Here is an 18,477-nt window from a genome sequence, read left to right on the forward strand (position 1 = left end):
TGAACAATGGAAAGACATCGCAAGGAAAAGACTGGAATACAAAACTGCACAGAAATTAAAAATGTTCCTAAATCTAATAAGTGCTGAATGGAAAACAAAAATGCATGGAAAGTATGGCCCAACCATGACAAAGGACCAAAATCCTTAGACTCTAAAGCACACATTCACAATGATTAACACGACACCCCCTTGCTCCCGATAGCAAAATGGGGGAAGGATTAGCTAGCTGATGCAGGGAAGATGAACTGTAAGTGTGTGGGTTTTTTTTTTTTTTTAAGATTTTATTATTTATTTGAGAGAAAGAGAGAGCACAAGAAGGGGGAGGGTCAGAGCAAGAGGGGGAAGCAGACTCCCCAATGAGCAGGGAGCCTGATGCGGGGCTCGTCGATCCCAAAACCCTGAGATCATGACCTGAGCCGAAGGCAGACTCTTTTTTTTTTTTTTTTAAGATTTTATTTATTTATTCATGAGAGACTGAGAGAGAGAGAGAGAGAGGCAGAGGGAGAAGTAGGTTCCCAAGGAGCAGGGAGCCCGATGCAGGACTCGATCCCAGGACCCTGGGATCATGACCTGAGCCGAAGGCAGATGCTTAACCATCTGAGCCACCCAGGCACCCCCGAAGGCAGACTCTTAACCGACTAAGCCACACAAGGTGCCCCAAACTATAAGTGTATTTAATAAGTATTTAAAATTAATCAACTTTAGTATAAATCAAAGAAATTCTAATTATGAGATTCATTTTTACCCAATTACAACATATGCTCATGTCATAGTGGTTATACGGGAAACAATCAGGTACAAAATATGATCTATTTCTGTGACTTTTTTTTTTTAAAGATTTTATTTATTTATTTGACGGAGAGATAGAGAGAGAGCACAAGTAGGCAGAGTGGCAGGCAGAGGGAGAGGGAGAAGCAGGCTCTCCGCTGAGCAGGGAGCCGGACGTGGGGCTCGATCCCAGGACCCCAGGATCATGACCTGAGCCGAAGGCAGCCACTTAACCGACTGAGCCACCCAGGCGCCCCATGATCTCTTTCTGTGATTTTAAGATGTACCTTTCCCCAACATTTTAATATCTTGGAAATTGAGGTGATCTCACAATGGCTAGCATGTCAACATTTAATTGGCAGCATTCTTTTCTTTCTTAATGGTACACAAAATAACAAAGCATCTTAGATTCAATGAAATAGCACTTGAAGTACAATATAATATGATACACCAAAACATTAACAGTGATTCTTGTCGGATGGTGGAATTATGGGTGTTTTCTACTTTCTTATACTTTCCCATATATTTCCAGTCTTCTCAAATGAGTATTTCTTTTTTTTTTTTTTTAAGATTTTATTCATTTATTTGACAGAGAGATAGCGAGAGCAGGAACACAAGCAGGGGGAGTGGGAGAGGGAGAAGCGGGCTTCCTGCCGAGCAGGAGCCCGATGTGGGACTCGATCCCAGGACCCTGGGACCATGACCTGAGCCGAAGGCAGACGCTTAACGACTGAGCCACTCAGGCACCCAGTATGTATTTCTTTTATCATCAGACAGTAAACAAAACAAAACTTGGGTCTAACCTTGACTTTGCCACTTTATAGCAGAGTAAGTCCCGAGTAAGGTAACTCTGCTTTCTGTCCTCAGTTTCCTTACCTGCAAAATGGATCGATAACTTCTCTGCCTACCTCATAAGATTTGTGCACAAATGCTTTGTAAAATATAAAGTGCCTAGTCAATGTGTGATTTAAATCCTGACACATGTATGAGAACCACTAACATGTGATGATCATTAATGTACTCATGAGACGTTTTTATTCTTTCTCAATGCCTGTTCATGATGTTAGTTTATAGCTTTATACTGTAGAATGGTGACTCCCAATATTCTGTTTGAACCTGATATAATTCGATTTCATAAGCTCTTTCCTCAACTTTGTTCCCACGTAGGAAAAAACAGATTCCAAAAACAATATTCAGTTCAGCACCACACAGATTTGCACGCTGACCAGGCCAAATCATGTACTCGTCAGCCCAGCTCCTGAGCCCCACGAGCCTTCGAGCCTTGTAGAATACCGCTGCGCGCACTTGCCACACACAAGTCACACCCAGGGCCAAAAAGGGGGTGGAGCATAACTACTTCTGTTTAATTAAAATGAACACAACTGTTGCTGCAAATCTGGAAATCTACCTTCAGTGTTCCGCCATGGAGGAGGGGCTTGGCACCTCTCTGTCCGAGCCTCTCAGATCGGCACAAGCCACGGTCCCCTTCTTAGCCCAATCCCAGTGCATCCCTGCATCTGGCTGGGCTGCTCTTGGCTAAATCAACTTGTTCCTCGTGTACTTAACGACCAGCTGGAGAGGAGGTTCACCAAGACAAGAGATGAGCACATTTCCCCTCCTCTCCATTCCAGCCTGGCCACTGGTTTGTCTATGTTCTAGAGCACAGGGGGCCTTGCCCTCATAAGCAACATCACGAAACACCTTTCATGTGCCTATGACTCACCTGGGCATTTTGTTAAAGAACAGATTCTAACTCAGGTGGTCTGGGGTTGGCCTGAGATTCTGCATTTCTAACAAGGTCTGAGGTGATGCTGATAACACAGCTTCATCAGCCACTCTTTGAATAGCAAGGATCTCCACGGTCTTCAACCCTATACCCACTTCCATCAGACATGCCTCAGTGCGCTCCCTATACTGCCTACATCAGGGCCATCTGGGGAAGTTTCTGAAAATGCAGATTTACTGCATCAGGATCTCTGAAAGGCGGGCCCAAATCCCTACATTTTAACAAGCACCAGACTCCCCTTAGGTGAATTCTTGTAGGCATTGAAGCATGGGAACTGACAGCAGAGAATTTTAAACGATCTTAGTGGACCACAGCACTGGGAGCTGTATGTCCGCCCAACTTCCAGAGGGGCTTTTGCTGAACTGCACCTTGCACTGAAGGATGCGATGCTATGCAAGAGCACACAGTTCTCTTTCATATTGATGGCGCAGATGCTGGGGAGGAGATTACTCATCGTCTTAAGTACTCCCATTCATAACAATCTGTAGAAAAAATTTTATTCCAGTCTGAAGAAGTTGGGTGTTTTCCAAACAGGCAGCCTGGATAAGAGGGGCCATTTAATGGTTGTCCTTGCCTCTTTATTTTGACAACTGGAAACTCAGAGCCAAATCTGGGGCTCACTTTTGGCAATTATGCAGGTCTTTTTGACATAAACCTCTGTGTATGAACAGTATGTGGCTAGGGGCGCCTGGCTGGCCCAGTCAGTTAAGCACCTGACTCTTGATCTCAGCTCAGGTCTTGATCACAGGGCATGGAACTATCCCATTCATGGTTTCTCATCTCCCCAATGTCTTAAATCCATTATCATCCATTTCTAGTGCATCGTACATATGATGTGTAGTAGGCCTCTGAGCTGTTCACCAATATCGAGTCTTATCCACTTCTGGACTCGGGGGAGCAGTGTGGTTCCCCCAAGTCCTTGAAGTTGGGTGTGGCCATGTGACTTGGTTGGGCCAATGGAATGTGTGTGGATGTGACTTGGGTCACTTCCAGGTGATGGCCACTGATTGCTGGTACTCCACACTTCAGCCCTTCCCTCCCCTGCCTGGGCAGTCCTGGAAGCATGAGCTGATGAAAGCAGCCTGAACACTGGGCCAACAAAGGAGACAACCACCCTGGGGAGTCACCACACACACCACAGTGAGCTTGGGGTGAGTACGAAGCAAGCCCCTGGGATGTGTTAAGCTACAGAGATTCGGGGGTAACCTAAAGCCCAAGCCTACCTTGACCATATCATATGCAAATGACCTCAAGTCCTTTTTGGCGAGAAGCTGAGTTATGAATACACAGGCAGATACAGAAACAAACTCCTAACAAAAGCCTATTTGAGAGAAAAGATATTTATAGAAGATTATTTACAGGATATACTATCAATCTACTTCTCTGAGTACTTCAAGTTTATTCTTGTTTCAATCTGATCACCAGCCTCTTTCAGAACCAGCATCCCTGACTTGTGTTTTCATATTCTGCTCCTCTTAAATTGTGGCAAAAGAGACATAATATTTACCACTGTAACCATTCCTAAGTGTATAATTCAGTGGCATTAAATACATTCACTCTATTGTTGTTTAATCATCACCCCTATCCACACCCAAACCTTTTTTTATTATCCCCAACAAAAGTGCCATACCCATAAAACAACCCTTCTCCTCCCCCAGCAAGCCTCTGGTAACTTCTGCTCTACCTTCCATTCCTCTAGAATTTGTCTATTCTACGTACCTCATATAAGTGGAATTATATAATATTTGTCCTTCTGTGTCTGGCTTATTTCATTAAGTATAATGCTTTCAGGGTCCATCCATGTTGTAGCATACATCAAAATTCTGTTCTTCTTGCGGCTCGATAGTACTCCATTGTACGTATCTACCACTTTGTGTTTATCCATCCATCTGTTGACGAATGCTTGGGCTGTTTCCACTTTTTAGCTATTATAATAACACTGCAACAAACATGGGTGCACAATATCTGAGCATCTGCTTTCAATTCTTTTGAATATGTGCCCTAGGAGTGGAATTGCTGGGTCATATGTTAGTTCTCTGTTTAGCCTTTTGAGAAACTGCCAAACTGTTTTTCATTCTGCTCTTTCTATTCTTCAAAATTTTATTTAAGTTCAAGTTAGTTCACATATAGTGTATTATTAGTTTTGGGGTAGACTTTGGGGTTCTGCTCTGACTTTTTTTTTTTTTAAGATTTTATTCATTTATTTGACAGAGAGAGAAAGAGAGAGAAAGCAGGGGGATCGGCAGGCAGAGGGAGAAGCAGGCTCCCCCGCAGAGGGACCTGATCCCAGGACTCCAGGATCACGACCCAAGCTGAAGGCAGACACTCAAACAATTGAGCCACCCAGGTGCCCCTCTGCTCTGACTTTTAAATCAAAGATCTCAGACAACAGGTGCATGAAATCCTCAATTACATTTTCAGGAAAATGTTGTCTGTGAACCTCACCCACTATCCTATGCAATCCTTCCTATACAAAATCCCAAGGGGAAACTCTTTGAGGATTAGGTCCCGGGATAAGGTTGATGCTTCCTACTGATAATAAGGATTCCAGTATGGGTCCTGGCTCGGCCGTGGGGCTTGCAACCAAATTTCAAGCTTGAATAGTCCTTGTTGATGCCCCACCTACACCTTTTGGGACCCGCTTTACCATTTCTGGGCACACTGGCCTGACTTCAGATGGCCAGTGCCTATATCTTTGTCAGAGGACTGCCCTTGGGCTGTCCATGAAAAACAACAAAAAAAATCAGGCCAGAAGTACAGGTTTCCCCCATTATCTTCGAGTTTGCTTTATGCCACTTTGCTTTAATGAGAGACCTAGGTTAGTATTACGTGTAATTGCTAACCGAAAGAAATCTGAGGATTTTCACTTTTAGGAAATGGCACTTGCTTCATCCTTTCATGCCATTTCAGTTTACAAAAGGTTCCACAGAAACACTCTACTTTTGGATGGCAGGAGAAATCTGTAGCTGGGAATTATCCTTGTGCTTGCCCTGCTCTCCAAGCAGCTTTGAACCAGCTGCTGACAGGTGTGGGTGTATAAATACCCCAGGCCCCTTACCTAGGATAATTCTGGGTCATGAGCTTTTTGCATTGATTCAAGCTTCCACTTGGGAGAAAGTACCAGTTGCCCACTACAGTTCCTGCCAAATAGCAGACCCTATGGTGACTGACTTCCCTTTCTGCATCACTTCCTCCTTCCCTTGCCTGTATCCCTTGCACCTGCCAATCAACTCAAATTCTTGGCTCAGTGTCTGCTTCTGAGGGAACCTAAACTAAGACAAAGCTCATCTCTAGCAACTTCCTCGATCCGTTTGCTTTCCATATTTCTGTTCTTCTTTTTCCTGGTTCTCAAGTTTTATTTACATGTTTTTCATTGTTTTACCATATGCTTTCTTGTTGTCTGTTACTTCAAAGTCTTTGCAGAATAAAGCACAGTGGAACTATTTTAGATGAAAAACATCATGTAATTGTTACACCTAAAATACAAGATGAAAGGCTTATTGAATATGATCCCAATTTTAAAAAAATATGTATGTACTTATGTGTATGCATAGAAAAAAAAAAAGAATAGAAAGAAATGCACCAGAATGTTAACAATGATTAAATTGGGAGTGATGTCACTGCAGATGGCTTAACTTTTTTTCTTCTTTATACATTATTTTGCAAAGAACATGAAGCCTTAGCTCCCTTGTCTATAAAAGGAGGATAATCATACCTACCTCATGGAGTTGTGTTGATGGAAATTAAGTGTAAATGTAATGTGGTAATTAGCTGCATCACATATTCACATAATAATCACAGTATGTGCCTAATACGTACCCTAATAAAGGGGAGTGAGTGCCGTAATTACAACAGCAATTAATGAAACAATTTAAAAGGAAATGTGAGAATTGAGAAAGTAAAAATAAGCCTGTGCTTTGTACTTTGTAAAGAACATTCACTTCCATGAGCTCATCAGCACTCGAGAATCCTGCAAGAGGAGCAGGCTTAGGGGGAGGGAGTGAGCAGGAGACAGAATATTTGCTGAACAGCAAACACATGCCAAGGCCAAGGTGGCCGCTTTGTGGACATCTCAGGTGAGAAGGATGGGGCTCAGCATGGTTAAGAAACTTGCCCAAGCTACGGAGACAGGACCAATAGCTCCAACTCCAGACTCTCAGTCCAGGATTCCTTCCTTTCCAACAGGTCACATTATTACATGTGTGCCTCAAAAGCCCCTGTTCCTACCTGCCCGCCCATCCGAGACATTCTCTGTTCCTAAGGCACCAATGTTCACCAGTCAATACACACAAGCTGCTCCTTCCTACCTCCATGTCCACGGGGAGGACCAAGGGGTGGCTTGTGGTGGGGGAGCGGATTTAGCTCCCCAAATCTCCCACCAAGATCACCTCCAAATGAATCATCAGTCTGAATAAAAACACTACTCGCGATGCAGACAGAGTCGAGGTCAGCTCCACAGCGACACTTCTCAATCAGGCTGTCTACCCCAAGTCCTCCCTACACAGAAATTCTGGAACCGTCTTCAGAGACAAAGGAGTTGACACAGCGGGGGATTTAGGGAATTCTGCTAAGACAGCCCAGCAGAGATTGTGGGCTGGGAGAGAGAACCGTGATGGGCATTATTCCCTCTCTGTCCCCCTCAGGGCCTCGCGTCCTAATCATCCTAGGAAATCCTAAGAGAGCTTTTCTTGCGGCCCCGGTAACTGTGGTGTCATAACGGCCCGCTGATGGGCAGGGACAGGGTATGGAATGGGGTGGGGGTGGTGAGAGCCCGTGTGTCCCTAACCATGCCAGTCCTCCCTGCCATGCCTCCTACTCACCAGCTGAAGCCCTGGGCTTCTAGACTAACCTTGGGAAATCTTTCTGGACTAATCATTCTCCTGGCAGAATGTCAACCTAAGACAGCCATGCGTGGGAGCTTCAAGCAAGTTTGCCTTGTCACCCTGCCTCACTGACAAGCTCTCCTCCCAAGCACAGGGGCCGGGGCTGAGAGCACCCGTTGCGCCCTGAGGGCCCTGTTGCAGTTCCTGGGCCCTGCCACCTGGCAGCTACTCTCTTTCTGGGTCGTCTTTCAAACCCCCCTCCCCCTCCGCTTCAGCTCTCTCCTTCCCTCAGAATTTCTACAGCCTTGTCCCCAACCCCCTTCTCACTTGATTATGCTTCAAAGAGGAACAGTCTTTAGAGGTGTAGTACAAAGACTCCCAACGTTTTCCTTCTGCTACAAATAAAGGTATAACCGACCATAACTGTGCTGTCACACCCTTGCTCAAAAACTCTCAATGGCTCCCAATTGTCTCAAGATAAGTTCTAGCTCCTTAGTTTGGTGGTAAAGGTTGCCCTTCATGCCCTGAGCCCGGAGACCTTCCTGGCCTTCCCTCTACTACTCCATCTAGACCAGGTAGCTCATGGGGCACCCTCAAATGAAATTCTCCTCTACAGCACAAAACACTTTAGTCCCCAGACCACACCTAACACTACCTGGCTCAACCCAAAGGTCACTCCTCTTTCTTCCTGGTAGGAAATTATTTCCATCCTCATTAGCACTTTTGCCTCCTTACTTCCAATTTGGTATTCAATCTGATTTTTCTCTCTGTAAGTTTGAAGTCATGGACAGTCTTAAAATTCGTGCCTCCCCCTCTAACCATTGCCTCCCGCATGGTGTTAGGTCAATAAATCTTCGTAGGTCCCTGTTCTGATTTGTAAGCTTTCTCCCCTAAAGTTTCAGGAACTCAAGCTCTGTCTCCTTACCTAGATTGAAAATCCTCCAGAGCACTCGAAGGCTCATTCAAATCCCCTGAGCGCCGTGTTAACGAGCCGGCCCTGACTCAGGAGGGCAGGGCGAGGCGGAGACGGCATTTAGAACGAGCTCCCAGGGGCTGCCCGGGCAGCTGCTCCGCGGGCCGCGTTTAGAAAAGCCGGGACGCAGTACCACCTGTAGACGAGGCAACAGCTCACCTCTGTGCGGCCCGGCTGAGCGCGGCGGTGGAGGAACGCAAGGCTGAGAGGCGGCCGACCCTTCGCCCACCAGCGACGCCCACTTACCTATGGTGGACACGACTGTGCCCACGAAATAGAAGGCGCCGGTGAAGTCCCAGCGCGGCCGGGCGCTGTCCACGCGGATGCCGGCCTCGGTGGCCTCCTCGTAGTAGCGAAGGAAGTCGCGCAGCTCGTCGCGGCTCAGGTTGTGGCGGCGGCTGAAGTTGGCCAGGCGCTCCTCCCAGCGCTGCTTGGCCTGACGCTCGTGCGCCAGCTCCAGCGCCGAGAAGACCGCGGCGCCGCCCAGCAGGTAGAGCACGATGAGCGCGGCGAGCAGCAGGAAGCGCGCGTTGTCCTCGTTCAGGTAGCCCGGGCCGCAGCTGCAGCCGCATCCCCGGCCGGCCATGGCCGGGTCCCCGGGGGCAACCCCGCGCTGGAAGGCCGGGGCCACCGGCCGACTCTCGCCCAGGCCCCCCCCCCGGGGGGTCGCCGCTCAACCCGCCCATGACCGCTGGGCGCTCCCCCAGGCCGCACGGCTCCCCAGGCCGCCGCCTCGACCGCTCCCGCGGCGCCAGCTCCCCACGTCCACCTCGACTCCTGGTTTCAAATCCGCTTTGAAGCCGCCGTCCGCTTTGAGTTATCCTAAAAGCTCAAGGTCCGAGTGCCCGGGAGCAGAGTCCGCTGCTTCTTGGCACGAGGGCGCGGTCGCTGTTTCCAACCCGGTGCCCTCCCTGCTCTGCTCAGATTGGGGAGGGGGCGTGGCGCATCCTCAGCGCAAATTGGAGCGGACTTGAATTTCCCCCGAAGCAAAGGTCTTCCGGCCTCGGAAGCTGGCGGGTTAGAGGAGCCCGGCGGGCTCAGTCTCTTTGACCATCGCTTCTCAAGCCGCCGACGGCTAGGACGCGGGGTGTCGGTGTGCTGGCGCAGGTGGGGCCTCCCCAGATGGATCCGTGGTGCTGCGTGCCAGTCGCGCGGAGCCTCAGGCCTCTGGGGTTACCCACCCGGCTGCCGGGGTGTAGAGGCTGGAGCAGGTCCCGGGGGGCGCGCACCCCGAGGGACTGCGCGGAGCGGAGTCCACGGGTTCCTACCTCGCGCCCGGCCCCTGCGCTGCGCCGAGACCGGCTGGAGGAGGAGACCAGAAAGGGCGGATGGAATGAGGGGACGAAGGGAGTTAGGGGTATCTCCCCCAGGCAGCCTCCCTCGCCTTGCCCCGACCAGAGAGCCCTTGGCCTCTGGGTCCTGCGCGGGGGCGTCTTCCGACGCGCGCGTCCCTAGCCAGCCCCAGCTCCCGGAGAGGTGGCCGAGGACCGGGGGCTGGAGAGTTCCATCTCCTCCCTCCGGGCTTGGCCGCCTCAGTGTGCTCCAGAGATTTTGCGCTGCCAGGACACAGCGCGGAGTGCTTTCCCCCCACCCCGTGCAGAGCAGCGGCCAGGCTCCCCAACAAATGGCCAGGGGCTCCCTCCCCAAGACCTCGCCTTTCAGGGGGCGCTGGCGCAGCCTCTGAGCTCGACTCTCACCTCCCAGGGACAGCCCCTTACGCGCCGCTCTGTCAGGACTGTCCCCAGGTCCCCTCCTCGCCGCGGCCCCGCTCCGCAGAACGGCGCTGGGAGCAGATCTCCCACGGCTCGGCCCTGCCTGGCGAGAGCTCCGAAGCTGCAACAGGTGGAGCCAAGAGGCTGCCAACGGCAGCGACTCCACCCGGTTCCCAGCCTGCCGGCCGCGCGGCGCCGCTCCCAGCGCTGTTCTCCGCCTGCAGATGCAGTCTCTCGGCGGGCCCACCCGGGGGCTCAGATCACGGGGAAGTGGGTGCTGTAGAGGCAGGTTGGATACTTAGCGGGCTTGAGTGGGCCCCCCCCCCGGGCCAGAAGAGGGCGCTCCGTCTCCTCCAGACACATGTCGCCCCCACCTGTGTACCCAGCCACACACTGCCCCTCCGGAATCACCAGCCCCTGGCATGTGGGAGTGAATACGGGTAGAGGAATGGACGCGTGGGCATCTTCAAACTAAGTAGAAGTTCCCCGCCTTCCGAGAGAGTAGTCCCAGGCTCAGAGCCCACCCACCACCCACTTATACTCGCCAGGAGCAGAGCATAAAGAAACACAGAGCTCTGGATTCCAATACATCTGCCATCCCCTCAGCTCCGTTATCTACTCCTGAATGCCCCTGTTTTATCTAATTTATTGGGGGCAAGAGCTTTAGGTGGTAGTGCATATGGAGACATGTGTATACAACGAGGGTAAGTCCAGCAATTACTCCCCTCCCCCATTTTATTATGAACAATTTCAAACAAAGTTGAAAGAATTTTATATACTCACCACCTAGATTCTACAATGAACATTATACTATACTTGCTTTATTACATATTTATCCATTCCTCTTTCCATCCCTCACTTATCTTATTTGGGTGCATTTCAAAGTAGGTCCCCAATACTTTTGCCTATATATCATTAACGAGAGTCCAATATTTACAGATTTTTTTTCTTTTGGGGTAAAACTTAAAGTGAAATGCACAAATCTTAAGTGTGCTATTAGATGAGTTCTGACAAAGTCATATACCTGTGCAAATTAAACCCCTCCCTAACAACCAAACATCACCAGCAGGTCAATGTTCCTCAAAGCTTTGTCAGCAAATCCCCACCCACATTCCTCCAGAGGAAATCACTGTTCTGATTTTTTTCCCTACCACGGACTGGTTTTGTCTTCATATAACTTGGTTTTGTTTGTTCTAGATCTTCATGTAAATGGAATTCTACCACTCTATACTTTTGTGTAAAGCATTTTTTTGAGATCTATCCATGATCTATGTCTTGGTCATTTATTCCTTTTTATTGCTGATTTTTTAAAAAAGATTTATTTATTTGAGAAAGAGAGAGAGCATGAGAGGGGAGAGGGGAGAGGGTCAGAGGGAGAAGCAGACTCCCTGCAGAGCAAGGAGCCTGATGCTGGACTCTATCCTGGGACTCCAGGATCATGATCTGAGCTGAAGGCAGTCACTTAACCAACTGAGCCACCCAGGTGCCCCTTTATTGCTAATTTTTAGTTGTTTGAATATTCATTCTCCTATTGGTAGAAACCAGGGCTGTTAGAATTTTTTGGCTATCATAAAACTATTAGGAATATTATTGTACAAATTTTTGTGGATCTGTTTTCATATCTCAGGTAAATACCTAGGAAAGGAGTATGTATTTAGTTTTATATGAAACTGCTTAACATTTTTCCAGAGTAGCTGTACCAACCAACAATGGACAATAGTTCCATAACATTGTGTTTACAATGTTGTAAATGTTTGGCAGTATTAGTCATTGTGATTTTATTTTTAATTTTTAAAAGATTATTTATTTGAGAGAGAGAATGAGCAGGGGCGAGGAGCACAGGGAGAGGGAGAAGAAGCATACTCTCCACTGAGCAGGGAGCCCGACTTGGGGCTCTATCCCTGAGATTATGACCTGAGCTGAAGGCAGACGCTTAACCAACTGAGCCACCCAGACACCCGGTATGATTTTGAACATACTGGTGGGTGTGCAGTGCTATCTGATTGTGGTTTAATTTGCATTTCCCTGCTTTCTTAATGTGCTATGGCCATTTGTATATCTGCCTTTGTAAATTTGTTGAATATTAATGTTGAAATTACCTCTTGAAATATAAGTTATCGAGTATCTGTTTAAAAATTGATTTCTCTTTTTTATTATTGAGGTGTAGGGATTCTTTTTATGTATCTAGGAGATCAGTCCTTTCTCAGATACCTATCTTGCAAATATTTTCTATCAGTCTCTGGCTTGCCTATTTATTTTCTTAATGAGTTTTTCTGATGCCATGTTTTTAATTTTGGTAAAGTCCAATTTGTCAGTCATTTCCTTCATGTTTGGTGCTCTTTTTTTTTTTTTTTAAGATTTTTATTTATTTGAGACGGAGAGAATGAGAGACAGAGAGCATGAGAGGGAGGAGGGTCAGAGGGAGAAGCAGACTCCCTGCCGAGCAGGGAGCCCGATGCGGGACTCGATCCCGGGACTCCAGGATCATGACCTGAGCCGAAGGCAGCTGCCCAACCAACTGGGTGCTCTTTTTATATTAAGAAATCATTTACTTCCCCCAAGGTTGCTTAGGTTTCATGGGGTTTTTTTCTCTAAATTTTATAGTTTAGCTTTTGTATTTGGGTTATGATCCATTTTAAGTTTGTTTCTGTATGGCGTGAGGTAAGATCATTCAATCTATGTGGATATCCAGTTATTCCAGTGCCATTTGCTAAAAAAACAAGAGTGAATTTATTTCAGGAACCTGAATCTTGCTCAGGTTTATGCTAATTCCACAGTATCTTGATTACTTGTAGCTTTATAATAGGTCATGAAATCAGGAACTGTGAGCCCTCCAATTGTGCTCTTCTTTATCAAGATTTTCTTTGGGTATTATAAGACCTTTACGTTTTCATAAAAATTATAGAATCAGGTTGTTAATTTCATCAGAAAAAGTCTTGGATGGGATCTTCATTAGAATTGTGTTGAAACTATTCTGGGGAGTACTGACCTCTTAATTCATGAATGAGGTTTATTCCTCCATTCATTTCAGTCTTATAAGTTTTCACGTAGAAGTCTTGCACATCTTTTGTAAATTCATTGTATTTTAGGTGTTTTGATGCTATTGTAAATGAAATCTCAAGATTTCATTTTCCAACTGTCTGCTGTAGTATATAAAGTTTTATGAACTAATTTGGTTCCTGCAACCTTAGTAAATTCACTTGTAGTCGTTAATTCCTTTAGGGTTTTCTGTATAATCATGCCATTTGAAACAGAGTTTTACTTCTTCCTGACATCTATTTATTTTTCTTTTCTTACTGCAATGGTTAGGACCTCGTATAATGGTGGATAGAAGAGGTGGAAGCAGATATCTTTGTCTTGTTCGTGATCTTAAGGGAAGGCCTCCAGTTTTTCACTGTTAAATATATTAACTGTGGGTTTTTCATAAATACTCTATCAGGTTAAGTTTCTTTTATTTCTATTTCTCTGAGAGTTATTTTTTTTAAATCATAAATGAGTGCTGAATTTTGCCAAATGCTTTCTCTGCATCTTCTGCAATGATCTTATAGTCTTCTCCTTTATTCTGTTAATGTATTGAACTTCATTAATTGCTTTTCTACTGTTAAGCCAAACTTGCATTTCTGGGATAAATTCTACTTGGGGTTCCTACTCTTATTTTCACTCTTCTACTTGTTTCGGGTTTGCTTTGCTTCTTTTCCCTAGCTTCTTATGTGGGCACTTAAGTCACTGATTTTAGACCTTTCCTCTTTTCTAATGTTAGCATTTTAAAGCTCTATTTCCCTGTTTTCCCTGTGCTAGCTGCATCCTAAAAATTTCTGTATATTTTCATATAATTTTCAAAATATTTTCTAATTTTTTCTTCTTTGACCCATGAATTATTTAGAAGTGTGTTGCTTAATTTCCAAATATCTGGTTTTTTAAGACAAATAATTTATTTCTAACATTTTCACTGTGGTCAGAGAACCGTATTCAACGTGTTTCAATCTTTCTAAATTTGAGACTTATTTTATGGTCCAGCATAGGATCTATCTTTGTGAACATACCATATGCACTTGAATATGTATTTTGCAGTTGTTGGGTAAAGTGTAGACTCTATATATGTCAATTAGGTCAAGGTACTTGACAGTGTTTTTCAAATCTTCTGTCTTTACTGATGTTTGTTCTAGTTATTCTATTGACTGGTGAGAGAAGAGTGTTAAAATCACCAACCATGAGGTACCTGGGTGGCTCAGTTGGTTAAGCCTATGACTCCAGCTCAGGTCATGATCTCAGGGTCCTAGGATGGAGCCCCACATCCAGCTCCCTGCTCAGCAAGGGGTCTGCTTGTCCCTCTGCCCCGCCCCTCTTCTCGTGCTCTCTCTCAAATGGATAAATAAAAAATCTTCTTTAAAAAAATCACAAACCATGATTATGGAATTGTCTATTTCTTTAATTATGTCAATTTTTGTTTCATATACTTTGAAGCTCTGTTATTAAGTTCAAGCATTTATGATTATCACATCTTCCCAATGTAGTAACCCTTTTATTTTTATGAAATGTCTATCTCTGGTAATACCCTTTACATTAAAGTTTATCTGATATTAATCTAGTCACCACAGGCTTTTTGTACTTAACATTTGCATGTATCTTTTCCATTTACGTTTAGCCTGTGTCTTTACGTATTTAAAGTGGATTAGTTGTGGACAGCATACAGTTGAAAGTTGGTTGGGTGGTTTGGTTTGATTTTTGGTCAGGTCTGACAATCTGCACATTTTAACTGAATTGATCAGATCAACGCTATTCAAAAGAACTTCTGCAATGACGGAAATATTTTGTAAATATTTGTGCTGTTCAATAGAGTAGTCTAATATGACTATTGAGCTCTTGAGTGCCACTGAGGAACTAAATTTGTAATTTAATGTTAATAATTTAAGTTGAAATATCACATGTGGCTAGTGGCTATCATCTTAGAAAATATAGGTTGAGACCCTTTATATTTAATGTAGTGATTTAGGGGACTGGATTCAAGTCTACCATATTTGTTTTGTTTGTCCCCACTGGTTTCTGATCCTCCTTTCCCATCTTCTTTTGGATTAACTGAATATTTTTTAGAATTCCATGTTATCTATTGACTTTTTAGCTCTATCTCTTGGCATTTTTTAAGTGTTTACGCTAAGGGTTAGCTTTTCACAGCCCTCTAAGAGCTACTATTGTATGACTTGGTGTAAAATATAGAAACCTTGCAACTATATGGGTTCATTTCCCATCTTCTTCCCCACATCGACTATGGTTGTCATTCAAATCACATTCCCATATGCTAAAACCCAACAATACAATTTTTTATTGTTTAAATGGCAATATATGTTTTAATGTACAAATTCAGGTTTTATTTTTACTTATTACATTGGTTGGAACTTAGGAACTAATTACTTTTGTTTTCTACCTCTTAGCTGAACAAAAAATACCCACACAATGTGGCATTATCATTAGACAAGACTTGCTTTTTCACATTTCACACAAGAATGTATATTATCTTTCTTGAACAAAATGCCTAGATTACCAAGGAAACCATCTTTGGAGGAAGTGTTTAATGAATCCTCCAGTAGGAAATAGGAGAATTCATTGCCTTTAATTAGAAGAAGGCTGTGTAAGTAGTTATCTGTCAAACTTCTCTGTGCAGCTCACCAACATTTCCTTACTGGAAACATCAATTTGTCCACATCACAGTTCCCAAAATGACTTTAAAGTCTGAAAAAATTCTGTATCTCCTTTGGCTTCTCTCTTGATTCCACCCAGGCTTTATTAATGGTTTGCGTCATATCATCATCTCCATCTTTGTAAATTTTCTTTAGAACATTCATCAATCCCTCACTAGGATTTGTTTCAGTGTTGTAAGAGGGCTTTTCTTTCTCTTCTCATTCTTTTTCAACCTGAGTCAAGTAGTCCCACTGCGTGTTTTCTGCTTTCTTTCTACATAAGATAAGAACTGTGTCTGTTTGACTTCTTTTTGAACTGCCTTTCACAGAGATGGGTTTCAAGAGATTGTTCACAATCATGGGAGTAACTCTTCTCATTTATATTCTTTACCAAAAGATCAAATGACCTCTCTGTGAAATGCACCTGCACATTCTCAGGAGTTGATGAGCTCTAGTTAAGTTTGTGAAAATCTACTTTACCTTATCTGACTGATCCCATTTGTAATTACCAATTTTTACCTTATATCCTGTTCTGATGGGAGCAACCACAGCAGCAGCTTTTCATTGTCAAGTTCTGCTTTTCTCTCTGATTTCTGCTGCATCATGTTCTTGATTTCTGTCTCATTCTTGGATGTTTCAGCTGGCTGTTTCAGCAGCACCTTCACCTCTTCCAGATCTTTCTATAGCTTCCAACCGCCCTCTACAGTGGAGTAACCCTGGGTTTCTGCAGTCAGCATTGATTTAAAGAAGCTTCCTGTCCTCAGGCTGGCATAGCAGGAGCTGAGGGACCCTCGTCCAAACCTGAAGCTGTGGTTGGGCTGAGTCAGGCAAGGCCCCAGCTGCAGCCGGGCAGGGGAGAGAACAGGAAACCGTGCACCGAGTGAGTAGCTCACCCAGGTAGGCACAGACCCCACCCGCTCCAGTCACAGCTCCCACAGACTGCGCCAACACCCACCAGGTGTAAGACCTGGCCCACCTCTATAATCTAGATTTCTTAGGAGAAAGGCTTCTATATTTGCAGATATTTGCTCTTTCTGGTGGCTTTCTTTCCTTCCTGAATATTTGAGCTTCTCTCTGGTATGTTCTTCCTTCAGCCTGAAAAATGTCCTTTAGCATTTCTTGCAGTGCACGTCTGTAAATTCTCTTCATTTTCTTTTATCTGATAATATGGTTATTTTGTCTTCCTTCTTGAAAGATGTTTCCACCAGATATAGATTTGTTGTTTTTTTTTTTAAAGCAAGTTTTGACTGCTTTTTTTTTTTTTTTAAGATTTTCTTTATTTATTTGACAGAGAGAGACACAGCGACAGAGGGAACACAAGCAGGGGGAGTGGGAGAGGGAGAAGCAGGCTTCCCGCAGAGCAGGGAGCCCGATGCGGGGCTCGATCCCAGAACCCTGGGATCATGACCTGAGCTGAAGGCAGACGCTTAACGACTGAGCCACCCAGGCGCCCCCAGATATAGATTTCTGAGATGACCTTTCTTTCTGCATGTGAAAGACATTTTGTGCTGTCTTCTGGCCTCGTGTTTCTGATGAGAGGTCAGCAGTCGTTCAAATTACTGTTCCTGTTCCTTCTAGCTGCTTTCAAGATTTTGTCTTAAGCGTGGTCATCATGAGTTTGACTAGGAGGCACCCAGTGGAGTTTTGTGTTACCCTGTTGCTTATTCACTGAGCTTCTTGAATCTGTAAATTTATGTCTCACCAAATATTTAGCCATTATTTCTTTAAATATTTTCTCTGCCCCATACTTAACTCATCTCCTAGCATTCCAATCGCATAGAACTTAGACCTTGAGATACTATCCCACAAATCCCTAATTCCCATCCCATTCCCACTTTTCAGTGTTTTCTGTTTGTTCTTCAGATTGGATAATTTCTATCTACTTATCTTCAAGTTCCCTGACTCCTCTGTCCTCTCCATTCTGCTACTAAGCCCATCTACCGAAGCCTCTAATTTCAGATTGTGAGATAATAGAAAATACACCTATTGGTTCATGCCCCCAGTTCCTGACACAGAGCTCCTGAAACCCTTGTAAACTCCTAAGTGGTAACAGTACTAGGAACATCTTATATTCTTTTTTTTTTTTTTTAAGATTTTATTTATTTATTCATGAGAGAGAGAGAGAGAGGCAGAGGGAGAAGCAGGCTCCCAAGGAGCAGGGAGCCCGATGCGGGACTCGATCCCAGGACCCCGGGACCATGACCTGAGCCGAAGGCAGACGCTTAACCATCTGAGCCACCCAGGCGCCCCGGAACATCTTATATTCTAATGGGGTGACTCTGGGGGTGGGGGGGCTTGGTTCCTAGATTGGGGCTGGTCACCAGAAAGACCAAACCATGATTAGAAACTTGGAATTTTCAGCTCCCTCTCCCCATTTTCCAGAGAGGGGAAGGGGCTAGAAATGGAATTTATGATTGATCATGCCTCTGTGAGGAAGCCTCCGTAAAACCCCAATAGTACAGAGTTCGGGGAGCTTCCAGGTTGGTGAGCCCATCAACACTGGAAGGGTTATGCACTCAAACTCCACGGGGATACATGCTCCTGTGCTCGGGACCCTCCCAGACTTCCCCCTATATCTCTCTTCACGTGGCCATTAATCTGTACCCTTGATCGTTCCTTTAACAAACTGGTAGTGTTCTCCTGAGCTCCGTGAGCTGCTCTAGCAAATTAATCAAACCTGAGGAGGGGTAATGGGAACCTCTGATTTACAGCAAATGGGTCAGAAGCACAGGTGACAACC

At 45.2% G+C, this 18,477-nt stretch overlaps 1 protein-coding gene and 1 pseudogene across 1 annotated transcript in view; both read right to left on the minus strand.

The window, feature by feature from the left end:
- Positions 1-8,936, minus strand: part of KCNK13 (potassium two pore domain channel subfamily K member 13) — a 100,841-nt gene extending 91,905 nt beyond the window's left edge. Inside the window, exon 1 of the mRNA XM_021679630.1 lies at positions 8,597-8,936. Coding sequence (XP_021535305.1) covers positions 8,597-8,936 — 340 coding nt within the window. The remainder of the gene's footprint in view (positions 1-8,596) is intronic.
- Positions 8,937-15,762: 6,826 nt separating this feature from the next.
- The window catches only part of LOC110571746, a 4,901-nt pseudogene continuing 2,186 nt past the window's right edge, over positions 15,763-18,477 (minus strand).

Source organism: Neomonachus schauinslandi, chromosome 9 (genome assembly GCF_002201575.2).
Source record: "Neomonachus schauinslandi chromosome 9, ASM220157v2, whole genome shotgun sequence".
NCBI classification, from domain to species: domain Eukaryota; kingdom Metazoa; phylum Chordata; class Mammalia; order Carnivora; family Phocidae; genus Neomonachus; species Neomonachus schauinslandi.